This window comes from Cervus canadensis, chromosome 31, assembly GCF_019320065.1.
Source record: "Cervus canadensis isolate Bull #8, Minnesota chromosome 31, ASM1932006v1, whole genome shotgun sequence".
NCBI classification, from domain to species: domain Eukaryota; kingdom Metazoa; phylum Chordata; class Mammalia; order Artiodactyla; family Cervidae; genus Cervus; species Cervus canadensis.
This window is the reverse complement of record NC_057416.1, coordinates 332,609-352,674: the sequence shown is the minus strand read 5'-3', so window position 1 is coordinate 352,674 and position 20,066 is coordinate 332,609. Positions and strand designations below refer to the sequence as shown.

The window sequence follows — 20,066 nt, the reverse complement described above, 5'->3', positions numbered from 1 at the left end:
TTTCACCTGAGAAATAATCACAGCAGCATAAAATGACTTTATCTTTTAAATACAAAGATAATATCATTTCTTTGGTTCAGCACCAAGTGAATACCATATGTAAAAGTATGTTGGTGTTGGCATATAAATCCTTTGAGTAACATTTCAGGCAGAAAATTATTTATAACTTCCAGATACCCTATTTAGATTTATTGAGTGCCCATTTGGTTGTCAAACTTGGGTATACTTTCGGAATTATTCAGAATAGTTATTAAAATGTACATTCTCAGGACACAGCACTAGAGATTCTAATTCAATAGGACTATGGGATTAGCATATCTACACTCTAAATAAATTTTTACAGATGTTTCTAAGTGGGTGATTTATGCATACACTTTGAATAATAGTGCAGTAGATACTATATGCATCCTCAACCAATTAATGGATCACCTGATTAAAGAATTTCCTGGGGATTATCTTTCATAGCATATGTTATGAGAATAATAAAACTTTCAGTTCTTCATAGATCATGCAATGCATGCTTACTACTTTTGTGCTGCAAACCAAGAAATATAGTATTCTGAGAAAATAGACATGTTTTTGGTCTTTATTCTCCTTCTTCTATTTCTATACTTTTTAAATATTTTGCTACTTATGGTATGTTGTTGTTTTTTTTTTCCTCTTTGTGCTTACAAAGGGAAGATCTATCATTTATTCTTGCTAAGTTATTTGGACTATTAATAAAATTCATTGTTATTGTAATCTCAACCATTCATATTGAGAACATTGCTTGTAAAAGCAATTTTTCTCTGTGAAAGAGACTTTATGTATCATTTTTATATGCATATTTGGAGGAATGTGTGATAGGGTTTGATATTCTATAATGGTTAAAAGTAGCCTCTGAGTAAGATAGATTTGAGATAAAAAATTAGTTTTTACCACATAGAGTATGAGCTTTGGCAAATCACATCTTTCTGAGTTAAAGGAGAATGACAGAAACTTTATCAAGATTAAATAAATAATCCTCATGGATCTTTTATTACTAATAAGTGTTCCATAGCTATTAGCTCTCACGAATATCATTACTGGAGTCTCTGTAACTATATAGAATCACTCATTAATCTAATGTTTCTGAGCATTAGGAGAGATAATACATGATTTCTCTGCGTCTGCTGTGAAGAGTAAGGCTCTGAGCTGACTGCCCTTATAGCATTTCTTGGGGGCCCAATATTCTCGGTCATTACTGGCCACTCTCCTGCTTTTCTGATTTCCATTGGCCTCATGTCCCTTAGACTTTGGGGCTGATCCATTTATAGGTATGATTTCCCCTAAACCTCCCTGATTGTAGGACCATATGGTCATTTTATTAACTTGAGATCAGCACAACAGGCAACCAGAACATGACCAGATATTTGTGTAGAGAATGTAGTATAGTGCAGTGGTAAGACTTCACTCAAGTCAGATTTCCTGAGTTTTCATGTTACTTGGGAAAGTTATTTAATCTTTCTACCTCATACTTTATTTATCTATAACTACAGTAGCTATTGGGAGAAGGCAATGGCAACCAACTCCAGTACTCTTGCCTGGAAAATCCCATGGACAGAGGAGCCTGGTTGGCTACAGTCCATGGGGTCACGAAGAGTCGGACACGACTGAGCGACTTCACTTTCACTTTTCACTTTCATGCACTGGAGAAGGAAATGGCAACCCACTCCAGTGTTCTTGCCTGGAGAATCCCAGGGACGGGGGAGCCTGATGGGCTGCCATCTATGGGGTCGCACAGAGTCAGACACGACTGAAGTGACTTAGCAGCAGCAGCAGCAGCAACGGTAGCTATAACGCCTATCTCATAATGATATGGGGCCAGTTAAGTGGGTTTACAGATATTAAGTGCTTGAAGAGGTCATGGTAAATGTGATAAAAATGTTTTTAAAAGAAAAAAATTATTGACTGGTTCTGACCTGCCTTCCAGCAAGGCCAGATTTGGGATTGTATCTCTTCTTGAACTAGCAAGAGCATCATTCCTTCCAGATCGGGACCTCCATGGATCTTACCTTGGTTCCTTAGGTGAAAACGATGCTTCCTTATATGAGCAATACTGTGTAGATGACTTTTTCCCTTGAATGAATAGAGCTTGTACTGGATTCTACCTCATTAGTTTATGTAACAGTACATGCATTTCATAAGCTCATGGGATTTTGTTTTAGTCTCAGTTCATATGTGAGATGAAATGGTAGTTCATTTCATAGGTCTATTTCAAGCTTTAGACAAAGACATTGTATGCAAAATATCCATGACAGTGCTTTTCACTCAGTGGGTGCATAACAAATGGCACTATATTTGCCACTTCCTTCATATCCTCCTCAGTTTCCCATTTATATCTGACTTAAAAAAAAAAAACAACACTGTATGATTTACATTTATTTTTCAACTCTATGCGGTTATTTTATTAGGAGGTCATGAGGAACTTTCAAAATTCTAAGAGTAAAACCCCCTAAATTAATGCAAGAAACATGGGATTCACTTTCTAAACAATTCACCTTAAAATGTTGACATCTCCAAAGTTAAAATCAGGTTCAGGAAGATCTCAACATCTGATAAACTTTGTATGACAAAATAGAAATCTGTAGCGCAATAATTAGTGATTGTAGTAAAAGCTACTGTTATTTACTACGATTTGGCTGGTGCTACAAAAGCAAGTTTTTATTTAATCTCCAAAAAAACTTATGAAAATCGATAGTGTTATTCCCGCTTTCCAGAAGAATTAACTGAAGCTTGGAAAATTTAAATAATTTACGAGAGATCACAATTAGAAAACATCTGTGGTTGGACTTGAACCTATTTAATTTGACTTTAGAACTTGCACTGTTAAAGACTACACTCTATATCATACTAATGACACACATCACACAGCTCATAACACTTTCTAGTGGAGGGAGATAGGCAGTAAGTAAGAAACCTATTAAAAATTGCATTCAGAGTGCAAAGTGCTTAAAAAATTGAAATACCTGATGTGATAGTGACTCAGATGGCAGGGACCACTTTAGATTGTGTGTTCAAGGAAGACACAAGAGCAAGAATTTATAGCATTTGTATAACAATGTCCAGGATAAGAGACACTGAGGTGAAGGTCATGATTAAAACCACCCAAGAGGAATTTGTTCGTGTGGGAAGGGAAGTTTTATCTGACCTGGATGAGTATCATTGACTTCTTTCTAACTCAAAGATCACCAAACAACCTTAATGTTATGATTAATTAAGTTCCACTCAAATCAGGAGGAAGTGAAATAAAACATATGTACTCAAGCAACCTCCTTCCGTAGAACTTGTGTTCATTTCTAGGCAGGGGTTCTCTTTGATGGACTCTTTAGCATAGTCAGCAGCATAGATTTCCACATTGCCTCTTTGAGACTTCTTTTAATTTCTTCAATTTCTGCCATGTAGAAGCATTCATTTAGAAGAGCTGAACTAAACTACTCAGTAGAAAGAAAGTTATCCGTTTAGTCAAATTTACACTGTAAGTAATTGGTCTTGGTCTATCAGCCTCTGCCGAATTTCAGTCCCTCCACTCCCCTCAAACACGCATCTCTTTCAGTTGAGTTTCATTCAGTCACTCAGTCACATCCAACTCTTTGTGATCCCATGGACTGCAGCACACTAGGCTTCCTTGTCTACCACCAACTCCCAGGTCTTACTCAAACTCATGTCAATAGAGTCGGTGATGCCATCCAACCGTCTCATCTTCTGTCGTACCCTTCTGTTCCTGCCTTCAATCTTTCCCAGCATCAGAATCTTTTCCAGTGAGTCACTTCCTTGCATTAGGTGGCCAAAGTACTGGAGTTTCAACTTAAACATTAGTCCTTCCAATGAATATTCAGGACTGATTTCCTTTAGGATGGGACTAGTTGGATCTCCTTGCAGTCCAATGGACTCTCAAGAGTCTTATCCAACACCATAGTTCAAAAGCATCAATTCTTTGGCACTTAGCCTTCTTTATAGTCCAACTCTCACATCTGTTCATGACTACTGGAAAAAAACCATAGCCTTGAGTAGACGGACCTTTGTTGGCAAAGTAATGTCTCTGCTTTTTAATATGCATCTCTTTAAACTTATCCTATATCATTCTTTACCTTGTTCACTAGCTCCAGCTGCAATGGCTTTGCTTTTGCCCATGAACCTTTGAACTAAATCTCTTTATTCCCACAATTCTCTTCCTCTAGACCTCCATCTGGTTGGATCATAGTCCCTACTCAGATTGCAGTTCACCCGTCACCTTCTTAGAACTATTCTTCAGCCCCAGAAATAAAATCATTGTCTATCTCCTTGATTTACTCTCCATCACATCACTTTATTACATTTTCTCTACAGAATCTTCATCATCTGATTGGTTAATGTACTTATTATCTCTCTCTTCTAATTAGTATGTAAATTCCATGTAGTAGAGGTATTGGCTATTGTACTCACTACTGCATTTCCAGTGATTAGAATAGACTTGGAACAGAGTAAATACTTACTAAATATTTTCCAAATAAAAAGCTACCACTTCCAGTTACCCCTTTTGAGAGTAAATATGGGACTTCCCTGACGGTACAGTGGATAAGAATCTGCCTTCCAATGCAGGGGACATTGGTTTGATCCCAGGTCTGGGAAGGTGCCAGAATGCTGTGGAGCAACTTAGCTCTTGTGCCACAGCTACTGAGCCTGTGCTCTAGAGCCTGCAAGCCTCCCCAACTGATCTCCCATGCTACAAACACATTGTGTCAGTCGTGTCCGACTCTGTGTGACCCATAGACAGCAGCCCACCAGGCTCCTCCATCCCCGGGATTCCCCAGGCAAGAATACTGGAGTGGGTTGCCATTTCCTTCTCCAATGCATAAAAGTGAAAAGTGAAAGTGAAGTTGCTCAGTCGTGTCTGACTCTTCGCGATCCCATGGACTGTAGCCTACCAGACACCTCTCTCCATGGGATTTTCCAGGCAAGAGTACTGGAGTGGGTTGCCATGGCTTTCTTTACATCAATAGTTCATAGAATAAAACCTGGCAAAAAAAAAAAATAGATGTTATCTTTTTAAAAATAATGAATGATTAGATATCTATTACAACTACATTGGAGATAAGATTTTTCACCTGTTCAACCTCACACTTATATGGAAATAAGTTGATTAAATCAAAGAAAAACTAGTCTTGCTATGGCAAAGTAGAGAAAGTGTCAAACTCATTTTCACTGGGACAAAATGACAGGGCTGATATTTTATTTTCAGCTGGCAATATTTCCATAATGGTTCTGAGACTTGTTGTTGTTGTTATTCCTCTTGTTACATATTCCTTACCCTACTTATGTGATGTGATTGGCTTAACAGATTTTTTTTTTATATGTATATGTTCTTTTAAGATTTGGTGGAAAATCCCATTGAATTGAATTAAACAACCATCAGTTTTGGATACATTCCAATTGCAGGATTCTATGATTAACATCATGAGAATGTACAAAATCATCACGACATTTGTTTGTATTAAGTAGACAATGCTGTCCTCTTAAGAGCTAATGTAATGATTTCAGGAGATGCTTTAGTAGGCTTAAACTATGATGTAAAAAAGACACAAGAATGCCATCTCCAAAGCTAAAGTAGAACTGTTTGGCCATACCAACACAATAGAATGAGACTAGTTAAACATCTGAATGGTAGTTATTCTTTATTGATATTACTAGAGAAGAATGGATAAGATAGAAAGTTCCCTGGTAAAATAGCTACTGTTACCTTCATACATAGACACAGGATGACATAGGATTTTTTTGTGTGTGTTTTTGTGAAAATTTTCTAATGGGAAACTTTTAGTTTTTCTTCTACTATGATTCTTTTGAAATGGAGCTACAACGTAGGTAACAATTTTCTGAAATACTTGGAAGATCACGGAGAAAATGGACAGACATAGGCATATGAAATCAAATATGCCTTCAAAGAATAATACAGTTTTTTGTCCTCAGTGAGTTAAGCAGATGGCCCAAAGATTTCCAGGTCTTCATGAGTAAGTCAAAAATTCTTCAAATTGTGAGCAAGTTTACAAAAGGTAAGACTTTAATAGTTAATAGTGGAAACCAGGCTTTGCATTTGTATAAATTTCTGCATTACAGTACATAGGAAATCACATCACTTTAGTTTCTAAGAACTGTACTAAAAAAAAAAAGCTGACCATAGAGAAAAATTAAATAAATCAAACTTAGACTCCAATTCCAGGTCTGTCACTTAAAATCAGGTAACTTTGGGAAAGTTAATTTGATATTCTGAGCCTCAGCTTTTTCTTTTTTTTTTTTAACTATAAATTTAAGATTTTTTGTCATTGTGAACCTAAAATGTGATGCTTTAAATATAATTATATATATTTATATGTATATATATGGGCTTCCCCAATGGTTCAATGGTAAAGAATCTACCTGCAATGCCGGAGACACGGGTTCAATCCCTGGATCAGGAAGATCCCCTGGAGAAGGGCATGGCAACCCACTCCAGTATTCTTGCCTGGAGAATCCCATGAACAGAGGAGCCTGACAGGTTACAGTCCATAGAGTTGCAGAGACTTGGACGTGACTAAAGTGACTGAGTCCATGTGTATAATTCTTCATAACAAGTGAAAATTTTTATTTTCTTTTAATCATGTTATTTCTTTTCATTAAGATATTTTGGTCTATATTAATGTAAATAATTGAATAAAAATATTTGTTTTCTCACCATCTTTTACATTTCAGAGGGATATAAACTTGCTGATATGCTTAAATTGAATTTCTGATATTTTGTAAAAAAAAAAAAAAAAAACAATGAAGACTGATTATCTATGTTGGTTCAAGAACTCTGCTACTTACATATATGTAGCCCATTAGATACTCAGAAAAACTCAGTTAACTATCAAAATCTCATTTTACAAATATGAAAAGTATGACCCAGAGTGGTGATTGACACTTATTTAAAGTATTACACCTAGATTTATAAAAGTGTATTTTCCGTTCAGTTCAGTTGCTCAGTCATGTCTGACTCTGTGTAACCCCACGGACCGCAGCACGCCAAGCCTTCCTGTCCATCCCCAACTCCCGGAGTATACCCAAACTCATGTCCATTGAGTCAGTGATCACATCCAACCATCCCTTCCTCTGTCAGCCCCTTCTCCTCCCGTCCTCAATCTTTCCCAGCATCAGGGTCTTTTCAAATGAGTCAGTTCTTCACATCAGGTGGCCAAATATGGGAGTTTCAGCTTCAAAATCAGTCCTCCCAATGAATAATCCAGACTGATTTCCTTTAGGATGGACTGCTTTGGATCTCCTTGCAGTCCAATGGACTCTCAAGAGTCTTCTCCAACATCACAGTTCAAAAGCATAAATCCTTTGGTGTTCAAGTTTCTTTATAGTCAAACTCTCACATCCATACATGACTACCGGAAAAATCATAGCTTTGACTAGACGGACCTTTGTTGGCAAAGTAATGTCTCTGCTTTTTAATAAAGTATATTTTACTGGTTTTGAAATAGGTTTCATGATAAAAATGATATATATTTTCTAAAAGAAGACTTAAAGACATTCGAGTTACACATATTAATGATGAAGTTTATGTAAAACCCAGTTTCATAAGGCTTTTGGTTTTCATGTCATATAAACTAGGTCACTGGAGTAGAAAGAGACTTTTATAATCAAATCTAATAGTTTGTTAAATGGAAACCTCAAGGAATGTTCACTATCACTGAGTAACAAGTGGAACAAGATTAGAACGTGGCTGGTTAAGACTTCTATGACATTTGCCACAAAAAGGTTAAAAAATTAAATGAAGTCAGAAGCCATCTTTTAAACTCAAGAAGTATCCTTATCTAGAAATGAAGGAGAGTTTAATGAAAAGATGCTTCCATAGTCACACTACTATTTTTGTCGTCTGATAGTATCACTCCTGGTATATGCCCTGACCATTAATTAATTAGTAGACACTTCGAGATGGCTCTGAGTTTACATTATCTGAAAAATGTGACACAACATAAAGTAACTGGTAAATATTTGTAAATTGTATAAATAAGATTAAACTTACAATATATTGTTCTACAGTATGTCCCATCATTTTAGAGGTAAAATGTTTTCAATCTCTGAAATTACATTCTACTAAAGAATAAATGGAACTATAGAGATGGAAAAGCACTTTGCCTATTTGAGGGCTATCCTGTAATTAAAAGATGCTTACTCCTTGAAAGGAAAGTTATGACCAACCTAGAGAGCATATTAAAAAGCAGAGACATTACTTTGCCAACAAAGGCCCATCTCGTTAAGGCTATGGTTTTCCCAGTAGTCATGTATGGATGTCAGAGTTGGACTGTTAAAAAAGCTGAGGGCCGAAGAAAGATACTTTTGAACTGTGGTGTTGGAGAAGACCCTTGAGGGTCCCTTGGACTGCAAGGAGATCCAACCAGTCCATCCTAAAGGAGATCAGCCCTGGTGTTCATTGGAAGGATTGATGTTGAAGCTGAAACTCCAATACTTTGTCCACCTGATGGAAAGAGCTGACTCATTGGAAAAGACCCTGAGGCTGGGAAAGATTGTGGGCAGACAGAGAAGGAGACAGAGGATGAGACAGCTGGATGGCATCACCGACTTGACAAACATGAGTTTGAGTCAACTCCGGGAGTTGGTGATGGACAGGGAGGCCTGGCGTGCTGCAATTCATGGGGTTGCAAAGAGTCAAACACGACTGAGTCACTGAACTGAACTGAACTGAACAGCTAATACAGTGACCTTTAATCTTTATATTCAAATTTTTTCTACTGACTGAATATGTAGATTATCTTAAGTGAATCTTCAGTATTATGGTTTTGTGACTTTAAACATATTGCATCTTTTCATGTTATTCCCTGCTATCCTCTTCTGTTTACCCTCTTCTTTAAAATCAGGCAAAGCGTTGCTTCCTCTGGGAAGAATTTCCTGGTATCAATTTGATTTAGGTGTTCCTTAGCACAACAGGAATATATTTATAATTAAATTGGTTATAAATTATATAATCCAATCTTCATGTATTAAATCACTGAGAGTATGGAAACAATCTTATTCAATATGGTAATCCTAATTTCTGTGATAGGATGTTTGATACAAAGAGCTGCTCCACAGGCATCTTTAAAAAACCTCTTATTTTATTTTGGAGTATAGTTAATTAACAACGTTGTATTAGTTTCAAGTGTACAACAATGTGATTTACTTGTATTTATACATGCATTTATTATTTTTCAAATTCTTTTCCCATTTTGGTTGTTACATAATATCAAGCAGAGTTCTCTGTGCTATAGAGTAGGTCCATTCACTTTTGACTGAATGAACAAAGACAATATCAAGCTTTGTTCTTGTTGCTTAGTCAGTAAGTTGTGTCCAACTCTTTTGTGATCCCATGCTCTGTAGCTCACCTGGCTTCTCTGCATGGGAATTCCCAGGCAAGAATACTGGAGTGGGTTGCTGTTTCCTTTTCCAGGGATCTTCCTGACAGAGGGATTTAACCTGCATCTCTGCATTGGCTGGCAGATTCTTTACCACTGAGCTACATGAGAAGCCATATTTAGCTTATAATAGTTTAAAATATTTTTCCTTGTTTTATAGGTAAACTATTTCTAATATGTGAAATCAGTACCTATAAAAGAATAGATGGGATCAAGGAACAATGTGACTCACTTTGTCCTTTTGAGCCTCACACAGAAACCAAAGGAGCAGAAAGTCCTTTCTTTTATGTTCTTGCTCTTTTACATTTTGACCATGGTGGGCAACCTGCTCATTGTTGTGACCGTCACTGTCAGTAAGACTTTAAACTCACCCATGTACTTTTTTCTTGCTAGCTTATCATTCATGGACGCCATTTATTCTTCAGCCATTACCCCAAAATTGATTTCTGATCTGTTCTTTGGGGAAAATATCATATCTTTCAAATTTTGTATGGCTCAGCTCTTTATAGAGCACCTTTTCGGTGGATCTGAAGTCTTTCTTCTGTTGGTGATGGCCTATGACCGCTATGTGGCCATATGTAAGCCCTTGCATTATTTGGTGATCATGAGGCAAAGGATGTGTGTTGCGCTGCTGGTGGTGTCCTGGGTTGGAGGTTTTCTGCACTCAATTATTCAACTTGGCACTGTTTATGGGCTCCCATTCTGTGGCCCCAATGTCATTGATCACTTTCTCTGTGACATGTTCCCTTTACTGGAACTCGTCTGTACTGACACCTATGTCATTGGCGTCTTAGTTGTGGCCAATGGAGGACTGATCTGCACTATTGTGTTTCTGCTCTTACTCGTCTCCTATGGAGTCATCCTGCACTCTCTGAAGAACCTGAGTCAGGAAGGGAAGCGGAAAGCCCTTCAGACCTGTGGTTCCCACATCACTGTGGTTGTCTGCTTCTTTGTTCCCTGTATTTTCATGTATGCAAGACCCGCTAAGACCTTCCCCATTGACAAATCATTGAGTGTGTTTTACACAGTCATAACCCCCATGCTGAACCCATTAATATACACTCTGAGAAACTCAGAGATGACAAATGCTATGAAGAAACTCTGGAGAAGAAACATCATATCTTGTAGCAAATAAGTTTGACATTCACCATGAAGAGGTTCATATAACTTCAGGGCCCATCTCCTTAGAAACCAACAGCTTGTTAAAATGGATTCACCTACCCCATTCGTTTAAAGCATTTTTATAATTATAATAATTAACTGTATAATTGGGTTACTAAGATGCCTCTCTGGTAAAATGTCAGCTCTGTACATAGCATTTTGGTTATCCCTTTGCCTAGTAAGGGGTAATATGTATAAGGAGGAAGTTGATAAAAATATATAATAAATAAAATGTTTACAATTTCAATGATTTTTAATCAATTTATTTATCTTTAAAATTATTTTCTGAGACTTAGTTTTATTTTTTAGTGATATTTTTTTCATTTTTGTCCATTCTTTTTATTAGTGAAAATATTTAATTATATACATTTTCCTATGTGTTCAATTTCAGTTGCATTACATGTGAAATTTTCTGTGACAATTTTAATGTAAAAGGAAAGCATAATAATAATTGATAAAGTTTGAAACCACATGAAATGGTGCAAGTGAAAAATACCTTCTTTCAAAATAGTTCAAAACAAGGCAAGAAGGAGAGAATGATAAATTTGAATGAATTAAGAGATTCTGTTCAATAAAAACACCTGGAAGGAAGCAAAAAGGCAAGTTACAAACTGAATTGATATTCATAGGAAGTGTTCATATACAGTTGGAATGATTTGTTCCTTGAAAGCTTAGTAAAATGACCTGTAAAACCAAACCAAACCTCCTATCCATCCTTTTCAGTGTTTCCTAGTGTTCTTCCCCAGAGTAGTCACAAGTCTGTTTCTTAAGATTATTCAAATATTAATTTTTACAAATACAAGCATATTTATCTATGATTTTGTGTACAAATATATGAAGCAAATATTTACATTTTATTATTACACACAGTGAGGATCTTTCAATAACAGTCTGTATAGATCTAACTCATTCTCAGTTAGTCTTATAATATGTGATTTTCCCTTATAACATTCCTGAATTAGTGTATCTAGTACTTTTCATGTCATTTCACATCTTTTCCTATGATGTGTAATTCTGCAATAAATATGTAACTTCTTGATTATGTATTCTTAGAAATGTTAGTTTCCAGAAGTAGAGATTTTGGATCACAGGGAATATGTGTTTAAAATATTGATATTCATAGTTATTTTCAAAATGATTCATGATTCATTATACCTACACTTCTGTCCATAGTCTGAGAATATCTCCTGTTTACCTTCTTAACAACCAGTGATCAGTTTTGGGGATATGACAATATGGTTCATTAACGAATTTATGATTCATTTGTGTACTTTAATTGAAATTCTTTAAATATAATTGCTTTAGGCATCTTTTCACATGTTTAAGTTTTATGTATGTATCTTTGAATTGTCTACTAATATTTTTGATTATTTTCTTTTTCATACTTACTTCTATGAGCAAGTATATACTAAGGAAATAATCTTTTCAAAAAAACATTATCTATGTACTTAATTTTCTTTCCTGTTATTTGATTTTGAGTTTCTTTTACTATACAGAATTCTTTCTTGGCTATGTAGATTTTTTTTTGGTTATTTACTTGGTCAGATTTATGAATATTTTATGTGATTTTGTTTCATCATTAAAAGCTTTGCTCATTTCTCCCTAAACATAATATTATTCCATATTTTTTAGACATTAATATTTTAGTACTTTTGTGATTTTATATTTTATATGAAATGTTTTATCCATCAGGTATTTATTTTGATACATACGGAGTTAAATAAGAATTGTATTTTATTGTTTTCTAAATGAACTTTTTTTGGTAGCTGCATAATTATCTTTCACCACTGATATGAAATCTTAACTTTACTGTATTCTAAAATTCCACATCTATGTGGATGCAATTCTGGACTTTGTTTTGTTCCACTGATTTCTTCAGTCATGAACTATTTAATGCATGGTATAATTGCAGTTCATCTATAGAACATTTTGAAATCCAATAAGCCCAGAACTTTTTCATTACTCTTCTTTTTCAGAATTATGTCTGTTCTTGCATATATATGTTGTCAAATTAACTTTATAATAAAGGCCTAGCCACAAAAAATATGTTTCAACTTTTGACTTACAAAGAATAGTTTAGGAAAAGTTTATATCTTTAGAGATTTGAGAACTCCTGTCCATGAAGAGGATAGGTGTTTTCATTGTCTTTTTTATCCTCTTTGTTAGTGCTTTACATATTCTATGTTTTTAAATCCCTTATAGATAGCTGCTGACCTCTTAAGTGCTAGCTGACATTATTGCTGCAAGAAAAACCATCTCCTTTAGGAAGTTCATGACTTAAAACTTTGCTGACCATCAATTGATGTGGCTGAGATCATTCTACAGATGGGTCTGGCCTACAACTACTATGCGTCCATCTGTACTACCTCACTATCATGTTTATATAGGTGTGGCCACATATGGGAGTCACCCAGGTTAGAAGATTTATTCATGTAACACTGCGGATCCTTTTTACAGTCTGGCTGCTTTTTTTTTGCCCCAGTGACATAGAATTCATGTGTAACATGACTCTGTCGAAAGTCGTTTAAATGAATACTTACACATTTTATTGCTGCCAACTAAGAATTTATCTGCCTGTTAAATGTAATGCCTTTTGATGAGCTCACATGTTGTGATCCTATACACTTTGAAATCTCACAGAATGGTAAGTGCAACACCCTCTCCATCTGAGTCTCTCGCATCTCTCTGGTTATTTTATTCTTTGTGCCCTGCATATTTGTGTATATGCTTCAGATCCTTTTCAATCAATGTCTATATTTTATACTATGCTAACTCTTACCTTATATTCTTTATCCCACATCCTCAGAAATACAGAGGTAAAAATTGCTGTGAAGTTCTGAGTCAAAAGATGACTTCAGAAGGGAAGTAATGAAAACAGAAAATAATTTTAACTGTTTATCATATAAGGGATAAAGTTATTTTGTGCTGTTTTCATAATTTCCCCTCTGAAGTCATATTTTGATTCAGAATTTCTTCACAACACTGCTTACCTTTGCATTTCTGAAGGTGTAGAATAAAGAGTTGGATTTCCCTGATGGTCCAGTGACTAAGACTTGCACTCCCAATGCAGGGTGCCAGGTTTAATTCCTGGTCAGGAAGCTAAATCCCACATACAGCAACTAAGGGTTCCCATGCTGCAACTAAAGACCCCACATGCCACAACTAAAACCTGGTGCAGTCAAATAAATAAATATATATTTAAAATGTTTTATTTTATATTGGAGTATAGCTGATTAACAGCACTGGACAGCAAAGGGACTCAGCCATGCATATACATGTATCCATTCTCTCCCAAACTCCCCTCCCATCCACATTGCCACATAACACTGAGCAGAATTCCCTGCACTACACAGTAAAATAAACAAACTATATATTTAAAAATTGGTGAAGTATTAAAGATAATTTCTGTTTTTTAGGACCAAGAGAACACTGTTTGTCAGAGGAATACTGATGTTGGCATTCGGAAATCTGAAGAGAGGCCATAATAGGAACTCATCATTATAAAAATATTCACTTTAGATGCACTTATCACCTATTTGTTGGTCAAATGTTGGAGTACTGTCAGAACAAGTTTGGTTTCTTCTTAAAATGCACTTGTTCACTGCCCATGAAATTTCAAAACAAAATAAAGCATTTGGGGAAAATAGGAAACATTCTTATCTGACTTTGTGATCCTAATGTCAGGTTTAACACATTGAATGAATAAAATATGTTAAGCTTATAATCCATGTAAAGGTGTTTTTAAGTTTTTGATTTGATTTATAGTTAAACTGTTCCTCATATCTGAAGTCAGCACCTATAAGGAATAGGTGGAACCAAGGAAATGGAACCAAGAAGCAATGTGACTCACATTGTCCTCCTGGGCCTCACACAGAATCCAAAGGAGCAGAAAGTCCTTTTTGTTATGTTCTTGTTCTTCTACATTTTGGCCATGGTGGGCAACATGCTTATTGTGGTGACTGTAACATTTAGTAAGACCCTGAATTTACCGATGTACTTTTTTCTTGCCAGCTTATCATTTATGGATGTCATTTATTCCTCATCTATGTCTCCCAAACTGATTTGAAGCTTGTTCGTAGGGAAAAATACCATATCCTTCCAATCTTGTATGGCTCAGCTCTTTGCAGAGCATTTCTTTGGTGGGTTGGAGGTCTTCCTTCTGCTGGTGATGGCCTATGACTGCTATGTGACCATCTGTAAGCCCTTGCATTATTTGGTGATCATGAGACATAGGGTGTGTGTTGTGTTGCTGGTGGTGTCCTGGGTTGGAGGTTTTCTGCACTCAATTATTCAACTTAGCACTATTTTTGGGCTCTCATTCTGTGGCCCCAATATCATTGATCATTTTTTCTGTGACATGTACCTGCTATTGAAACTGGTCTGTACTGACACTATGTCATTGGCCTCTTAGTAGCAGCAAATGGAGGACTGATCTACACTATTGTGTTTCTGCTCTTACTCATCTCCTATGGAGTCATCCTGCACTCTCTGAAGAACCTGAGTCAGGAAGGGAGGTGGAAAGCCCTCCAGACCTGTGGTTCCCACATCACTGTGGTTGTCTGCTTCATTGTTCCCTGTATTTTCATGTATGTAAGACCTGCTAAGACCTTCTACACTGATAAATCATTGACCATGTTCTATACAGTTATAACCCCCATGCTGAACTCACTAATCTACAGTCTAAGAAATTCTGAGTTAAATTATGATATGAAGAAGCTCTGGAAAAGACACATCATGCCCCATATTAAATAAATGCATCATCCATCATGAAGGGAGTCATTTGACATCAAGATTCATTTTCTTATAATGCAAAAGTCATTTTAAAATTTGTTCTGATTTCTCTTTCTTCAAAGAGTTTATGGTAATTGTAATTAAAGATTACAATTATACAACCATTGTATAACAGCAGTTTTCCTAGTATCTAGAAAGGTGTAATGCCTATATAGCAAGGAATTGATATGCAATGAATTAATGAGTAAATTTTTATATAGTTACACTGATTTTTCATCAACTTATGCATTTATATTTTTATTCTTTTTCAGACAGTGTAATTTTTACTTAGCATCTTGTCATTTAAGTTAGCATTTTTAATTATATAGTTTAAAATGCATAATTGTGTATGGCTTGCCTACACTGTATTTCATTTGCATTATATACAACATTTTTACTTTTATACTTTTAGTGTTTACAATGAAACTGAAGTAAAATAGATAATAATAAATAGCATAAATGAATACTAAATTCTATGAAAGTGTAGTCACTCAGAGAATCGGACTCTTTGCCACCCCATAGACTGCAATACACCAAGCTCCTCTGTCCATGGAATTCTATAGGCAAGAATAGTTGAGTGGATTGCCATTCCCTTTTCCAGGGAATCTTCCCAACCCAGGGATGGAACCTGGGTCTACCACATTGCAGACAATTTCTTTACTGTCTGAGCCACAAGAGAATCCATACAATATGAGGTGAAATGTAAAATGAATTTTCTATTTTTCTCTCAGCTTCTTCCAGTCCTCATTCTCAGAGGCTGACCCTAAATTTGTTTGTTAATTATGATCTAGTAATAATCTTTGCAGATGCAAGTGTATTCTATATATGTATATTTGTTTCTTTCTTTATATGCATCACTTGTTCTTGCTATGCAATATCTTAAAGATATTTCCATACCAGTCCATATGTATTTCTTAGATTTTCTCATTTTTCAAAGCACTCTTTATAAATTTATATCAAAATTAATGTCCATCCCTTTCATGAGATTCCTAAACTTTTCTATGACAGTTATATTTCCAATAAATGTATTTTTTTGAATATCTGCAAATATAAAATCCTAGGTGTAGAATTGTTGATACTACATTTGATTCAATGGTCAGTTAGTGTATGCATTTAAAATGATGATATTGATATTTATTGCCTAAATATCATTCTTTTGTTCTAAATTAACTTTAATTGAAGGAAAATTGCTTTACAATGGTGTGTTGGTTTCTGCCATACAACAGCCCAGATCAGTCAAAGTTATGCACATGTCACCTTGCCTCATAGCTCAGTGGGTAAAGAATCTGCCTGAAATGCAGAAGACCTGGATTTGATTCCTGGGTCGAGAAGATTGCCTGGAAAAAGAAATGGCAACCCACTCCAGGATTCTTGCCTGGAGAGCCCCATGGACAGAGGAGCCTGACAGGCTGCAGACCATGGGGTTGCAAGAGCCGGGCTCGGTCAGTGACTGAACCAGCACCACCTCCATCTTGAGCCTCCCTCTCCTCCCCAGCTCCACCCCTGTAGGTCACCACAGAGTGCCAAGCTGGGCTCCCTGTGTTTTATAGCAACTTCTCACAGTTATCTCTTTTACACAGGTAGTGTATATATGCCGATGCTACTTCCTCTGTTTGACCCACTTTTTCCTTCCCGTACTGCGTCCACGAGTCCTGTCTCTATATCTGCATCTCCATTTCTTTCCTGCAAATAGGTTCATCAATACCATTTTTCTAGATTCCATATAGATCGTTAATATATTATATTTGTTTTTCTCTTTCTGACTTACTTCACTCCAAACTATTGCTCTTGAGATTGTACTAACAGCTACTGTATCTGTGCTTAGCTGTTCAGCTGTGTCCTACTCTTTGTGACCCCATGGACCCCTGCCAGGCTTCTCTGTTCTTGGGACTTTTCAGGGGAAAGTACTGGAATGCGTTGCCATTTCCTCCTCCAGGGGATCTTCCTGACTCTGGAATCGAACCTGCATCTCCTGTATCCCTTTTACTCATGGAGCCATTAAGGAATCCCTAGTAACAGCTACTGCCCTGTCCATAGTTCATGTGAAATTTTTTGTCCATATTCTCAACGACCAGTATCTGATAAGTATTTATCACATCTGATTGAAGTTATTTTTTACTTTAACTGCAACCCTTTTGATATAATTGAGTTTGAGCATCTTCCCATGTGTTTGATTTGATTTGTATTTGTTTATGGATTTTATATGTATGTCTTTAATCTGATTCATTCAAATTTTGATTTTTACAAGAGAATTTTAAACAAAAGAAATGATCTCTTTTAAATTGTATATATGGTTAATATTTTCTGGCTATATACTTTTAATTTTTTATCCTATGTAGAATTATTTTTGCATGTAAATTCTTTTGTATTTTATATTAAATTGAAAAAAAAATTTATCTTGCTTAGGAAGAATTTTCTCATTTCACTTGTGCCAAAATCCTTCAATTATTATTATTTTTTTGCATTTAATTTTTAAAGCATTTTTTAAATTTGTAAAGCATATCTTACATCTTATATTAAGGCATTTGATTCATCTTGAATTTATTTAGGAGCTTAAATAGGGGTTGATTTTATTTGTTCTGTAAATTTCAGAATTTTTTAAAAATATTCACATATCTATCTTTTTGCCATTGATTTGAAATTCTGACTATTGTATTTTTAACTCCCAATGTATTTGGGTCCAATTCAAAACTATTATTTTTCACTGATCTCTTTTTTCATGTGTGCACTGACACATAATTGCTATGATATCTAAGATATTTTGAGATGTGAAGAGTTTATCAGTCCCTTATTACTATTCTTTCTCAGAATTTTGCCTAAGGCCATATATTTCTATTTCAAAATTAGTAAAAATAAGATAATAAATTAAGTATAAATAAGATAAAAGTTTAAATTAAATTAGCTTAAAAATGTTGAAATTTAAAATATTTTCAAAACAATTATTTTCATTAAGATTCCCATTGAGAAGGTTAATTTAAGAAGAGTTTATACCTTTAGAGTATGAGAAACTGTTATCCAGATAAGAATTGGTGTTTTCAGTTAACAAGTCACCTATTGTAAAATCGGGTGGAACTTACAGTTCCTGCCCATGTTTCTAATCCCTTGTAGATAGCTGCTGTTCTTTAGCTATAACACCTAAAATGCTACCTGACACTTACTTTAGGAAAAAAAAAAAGATAGTTTCTTTCAAGGAAGTTCAGGACTTAAATCGCTGCTGAGCATCTTGTGCTGCTGAGATCTTCTTGCCATGTCCTTTGCTAAGTCGCTTCAGTCCTGTCTGACCTTTGCGATCCTATGGATCGTAACCAGCCAGGATTCTCTGTCCATGGGATTCTCCAGGAAGAATACAGCAACAACAAAAAAAGAATGAAAGAAAAAGAAAAAAAAACTGAAAAAAAATTTAAAAAATTGTTATTATACAGTTTTAGAGATTTTTTTCTGAAATGCAAATATGTTTATTTCATTTTGACTTATTGCAACCCCAGGTGGCACCTAGTGGTAAGGAATCTGCCTGCCAATGCAGGAGATGGGTTTTCTTCCTTGGTTGGGAAGATGCCCTGTAACAGAAAGTAGCAACCCACTCCAGTATTCTTGCCTGAAAAATTCCATGGACAGAGGATCCTGGAAGGCTACAGTCCATGGAGCACAAACAGCACATGGACTAAGCACATGAACTTGAAATGGCAATTTCTCTTTAAATTGTAATTTTCCAGGTAGCATAAAGTATTTCCTGTAACTCTGAAGGTACACTCATCTCACTCAGTGTTTCTTTTTTCTTTTTTTAAAATTTTTATTTATTTTATTTTATTTTTCACTCAGTGTTTCACTAGTCAAACAGTGCCTGTGTTTGCAGGGTGGAGTTGAAGTCCAGACTGGTGTGCAATCTGTTGTGTATATGCTTTGAAGGACGTTTCACATTATAAAATCCTCTCTTCTTCTGCAAAACCAAGCAATCTGCAACAGTCTGGAGGAGCAAAAAATCCTTCATAAATGTTTGTTGACTTGCTTCTAAAACTTATTTTGAAACTCCATAACAAAGAGTTTGGGCTTTATTTCCTTCCTTCACCTCCTCCCTTTTTTGATCTGCTTTGTTTTTTGATGCATCCTAAGTCCTTAGAACAATGTCTGGCACATGGTAGGTACTCAATATTTGCCTCATTGATTACATAATACTTGGAAATACAAGTATTTCCAAATACAATACAAACTAGTATATTTAAAATAGATAATCAACAAGGACCTACTCTTTAACACAGGGAACTCTACTCAATATTTTGTAATAGCCTAAATAAAAAAATAATTTGAAAATAATGCATAAAATATGTATAACTCAGTCCCTTTGCCTTACACCTGACACTAACAAATTGTTGATCAGCTGTATTCTAATATAAAATAAAAATTAAAAAATAGAAAATTTAATTTAGTGGTTTTGCCATTGGATTGACATATATACCTCTTAAACAAGTTACCCAAGTTTATCTGAAACCAATGATATTTGCATATACTTTGGGCTATCGAGCTATAGTTTATGTTCCATCATAAACCAATTAATGAAGTCACCTTAATTTTTTTTTTTGACATGGAATGCAACCCACTTTAGTACTCTTACCTGGGGAGTTCCATAGACAGAGGAACCTGGTGGGCTACAGTCCACGAGGTTGCAAAGTGTTGGACATGACTGAGCAACTAACACATATACTGTTTTAT

At 35.4% G+C, this 20,066-nt stretch overlaps 1 protein-coding gene and 1 pseudogene across 1 annotated transcript; both read left to right on the top strand.

The window, feature by feature from the left end:
* Window positions 1-9,630: 9,630 nt before the first annotated feature.
* On the top strand, window positions 9,631-10,563 carry LOC122432527 (olfactory receptor 4A47-like). Its single transcript, XM_043454517.1, has one exon. It carries the CDS (start codon window positions 9,634-9,636, stop codon window positions 10,561-10,563), a length of 930 nt encoding a protein of 309 aa, XP_043310452.1. The 5' UTR covers window positions 9,631-9,633.
* Window positions 10,564-14,412: 3,849 nt separating this feature from the next.
* LOC122432596 lies at window positions 14,413-15,341 on the top strand (annotated as a pseudogene).
* The last annotated feature ends 4,725 nt before the right edge of the window (window positions 15,342-20,066 follow it).

Bases quoted from the DNA above. Each gene is read 5' to 3' on its own strand.
- LOC122432527 (XM_043454517.1), top strand. From the start codon at position 9,634: ATGGGATCAAGGAACAATGTGACTCACTTTGTCCTTTTGAGCCTCACA.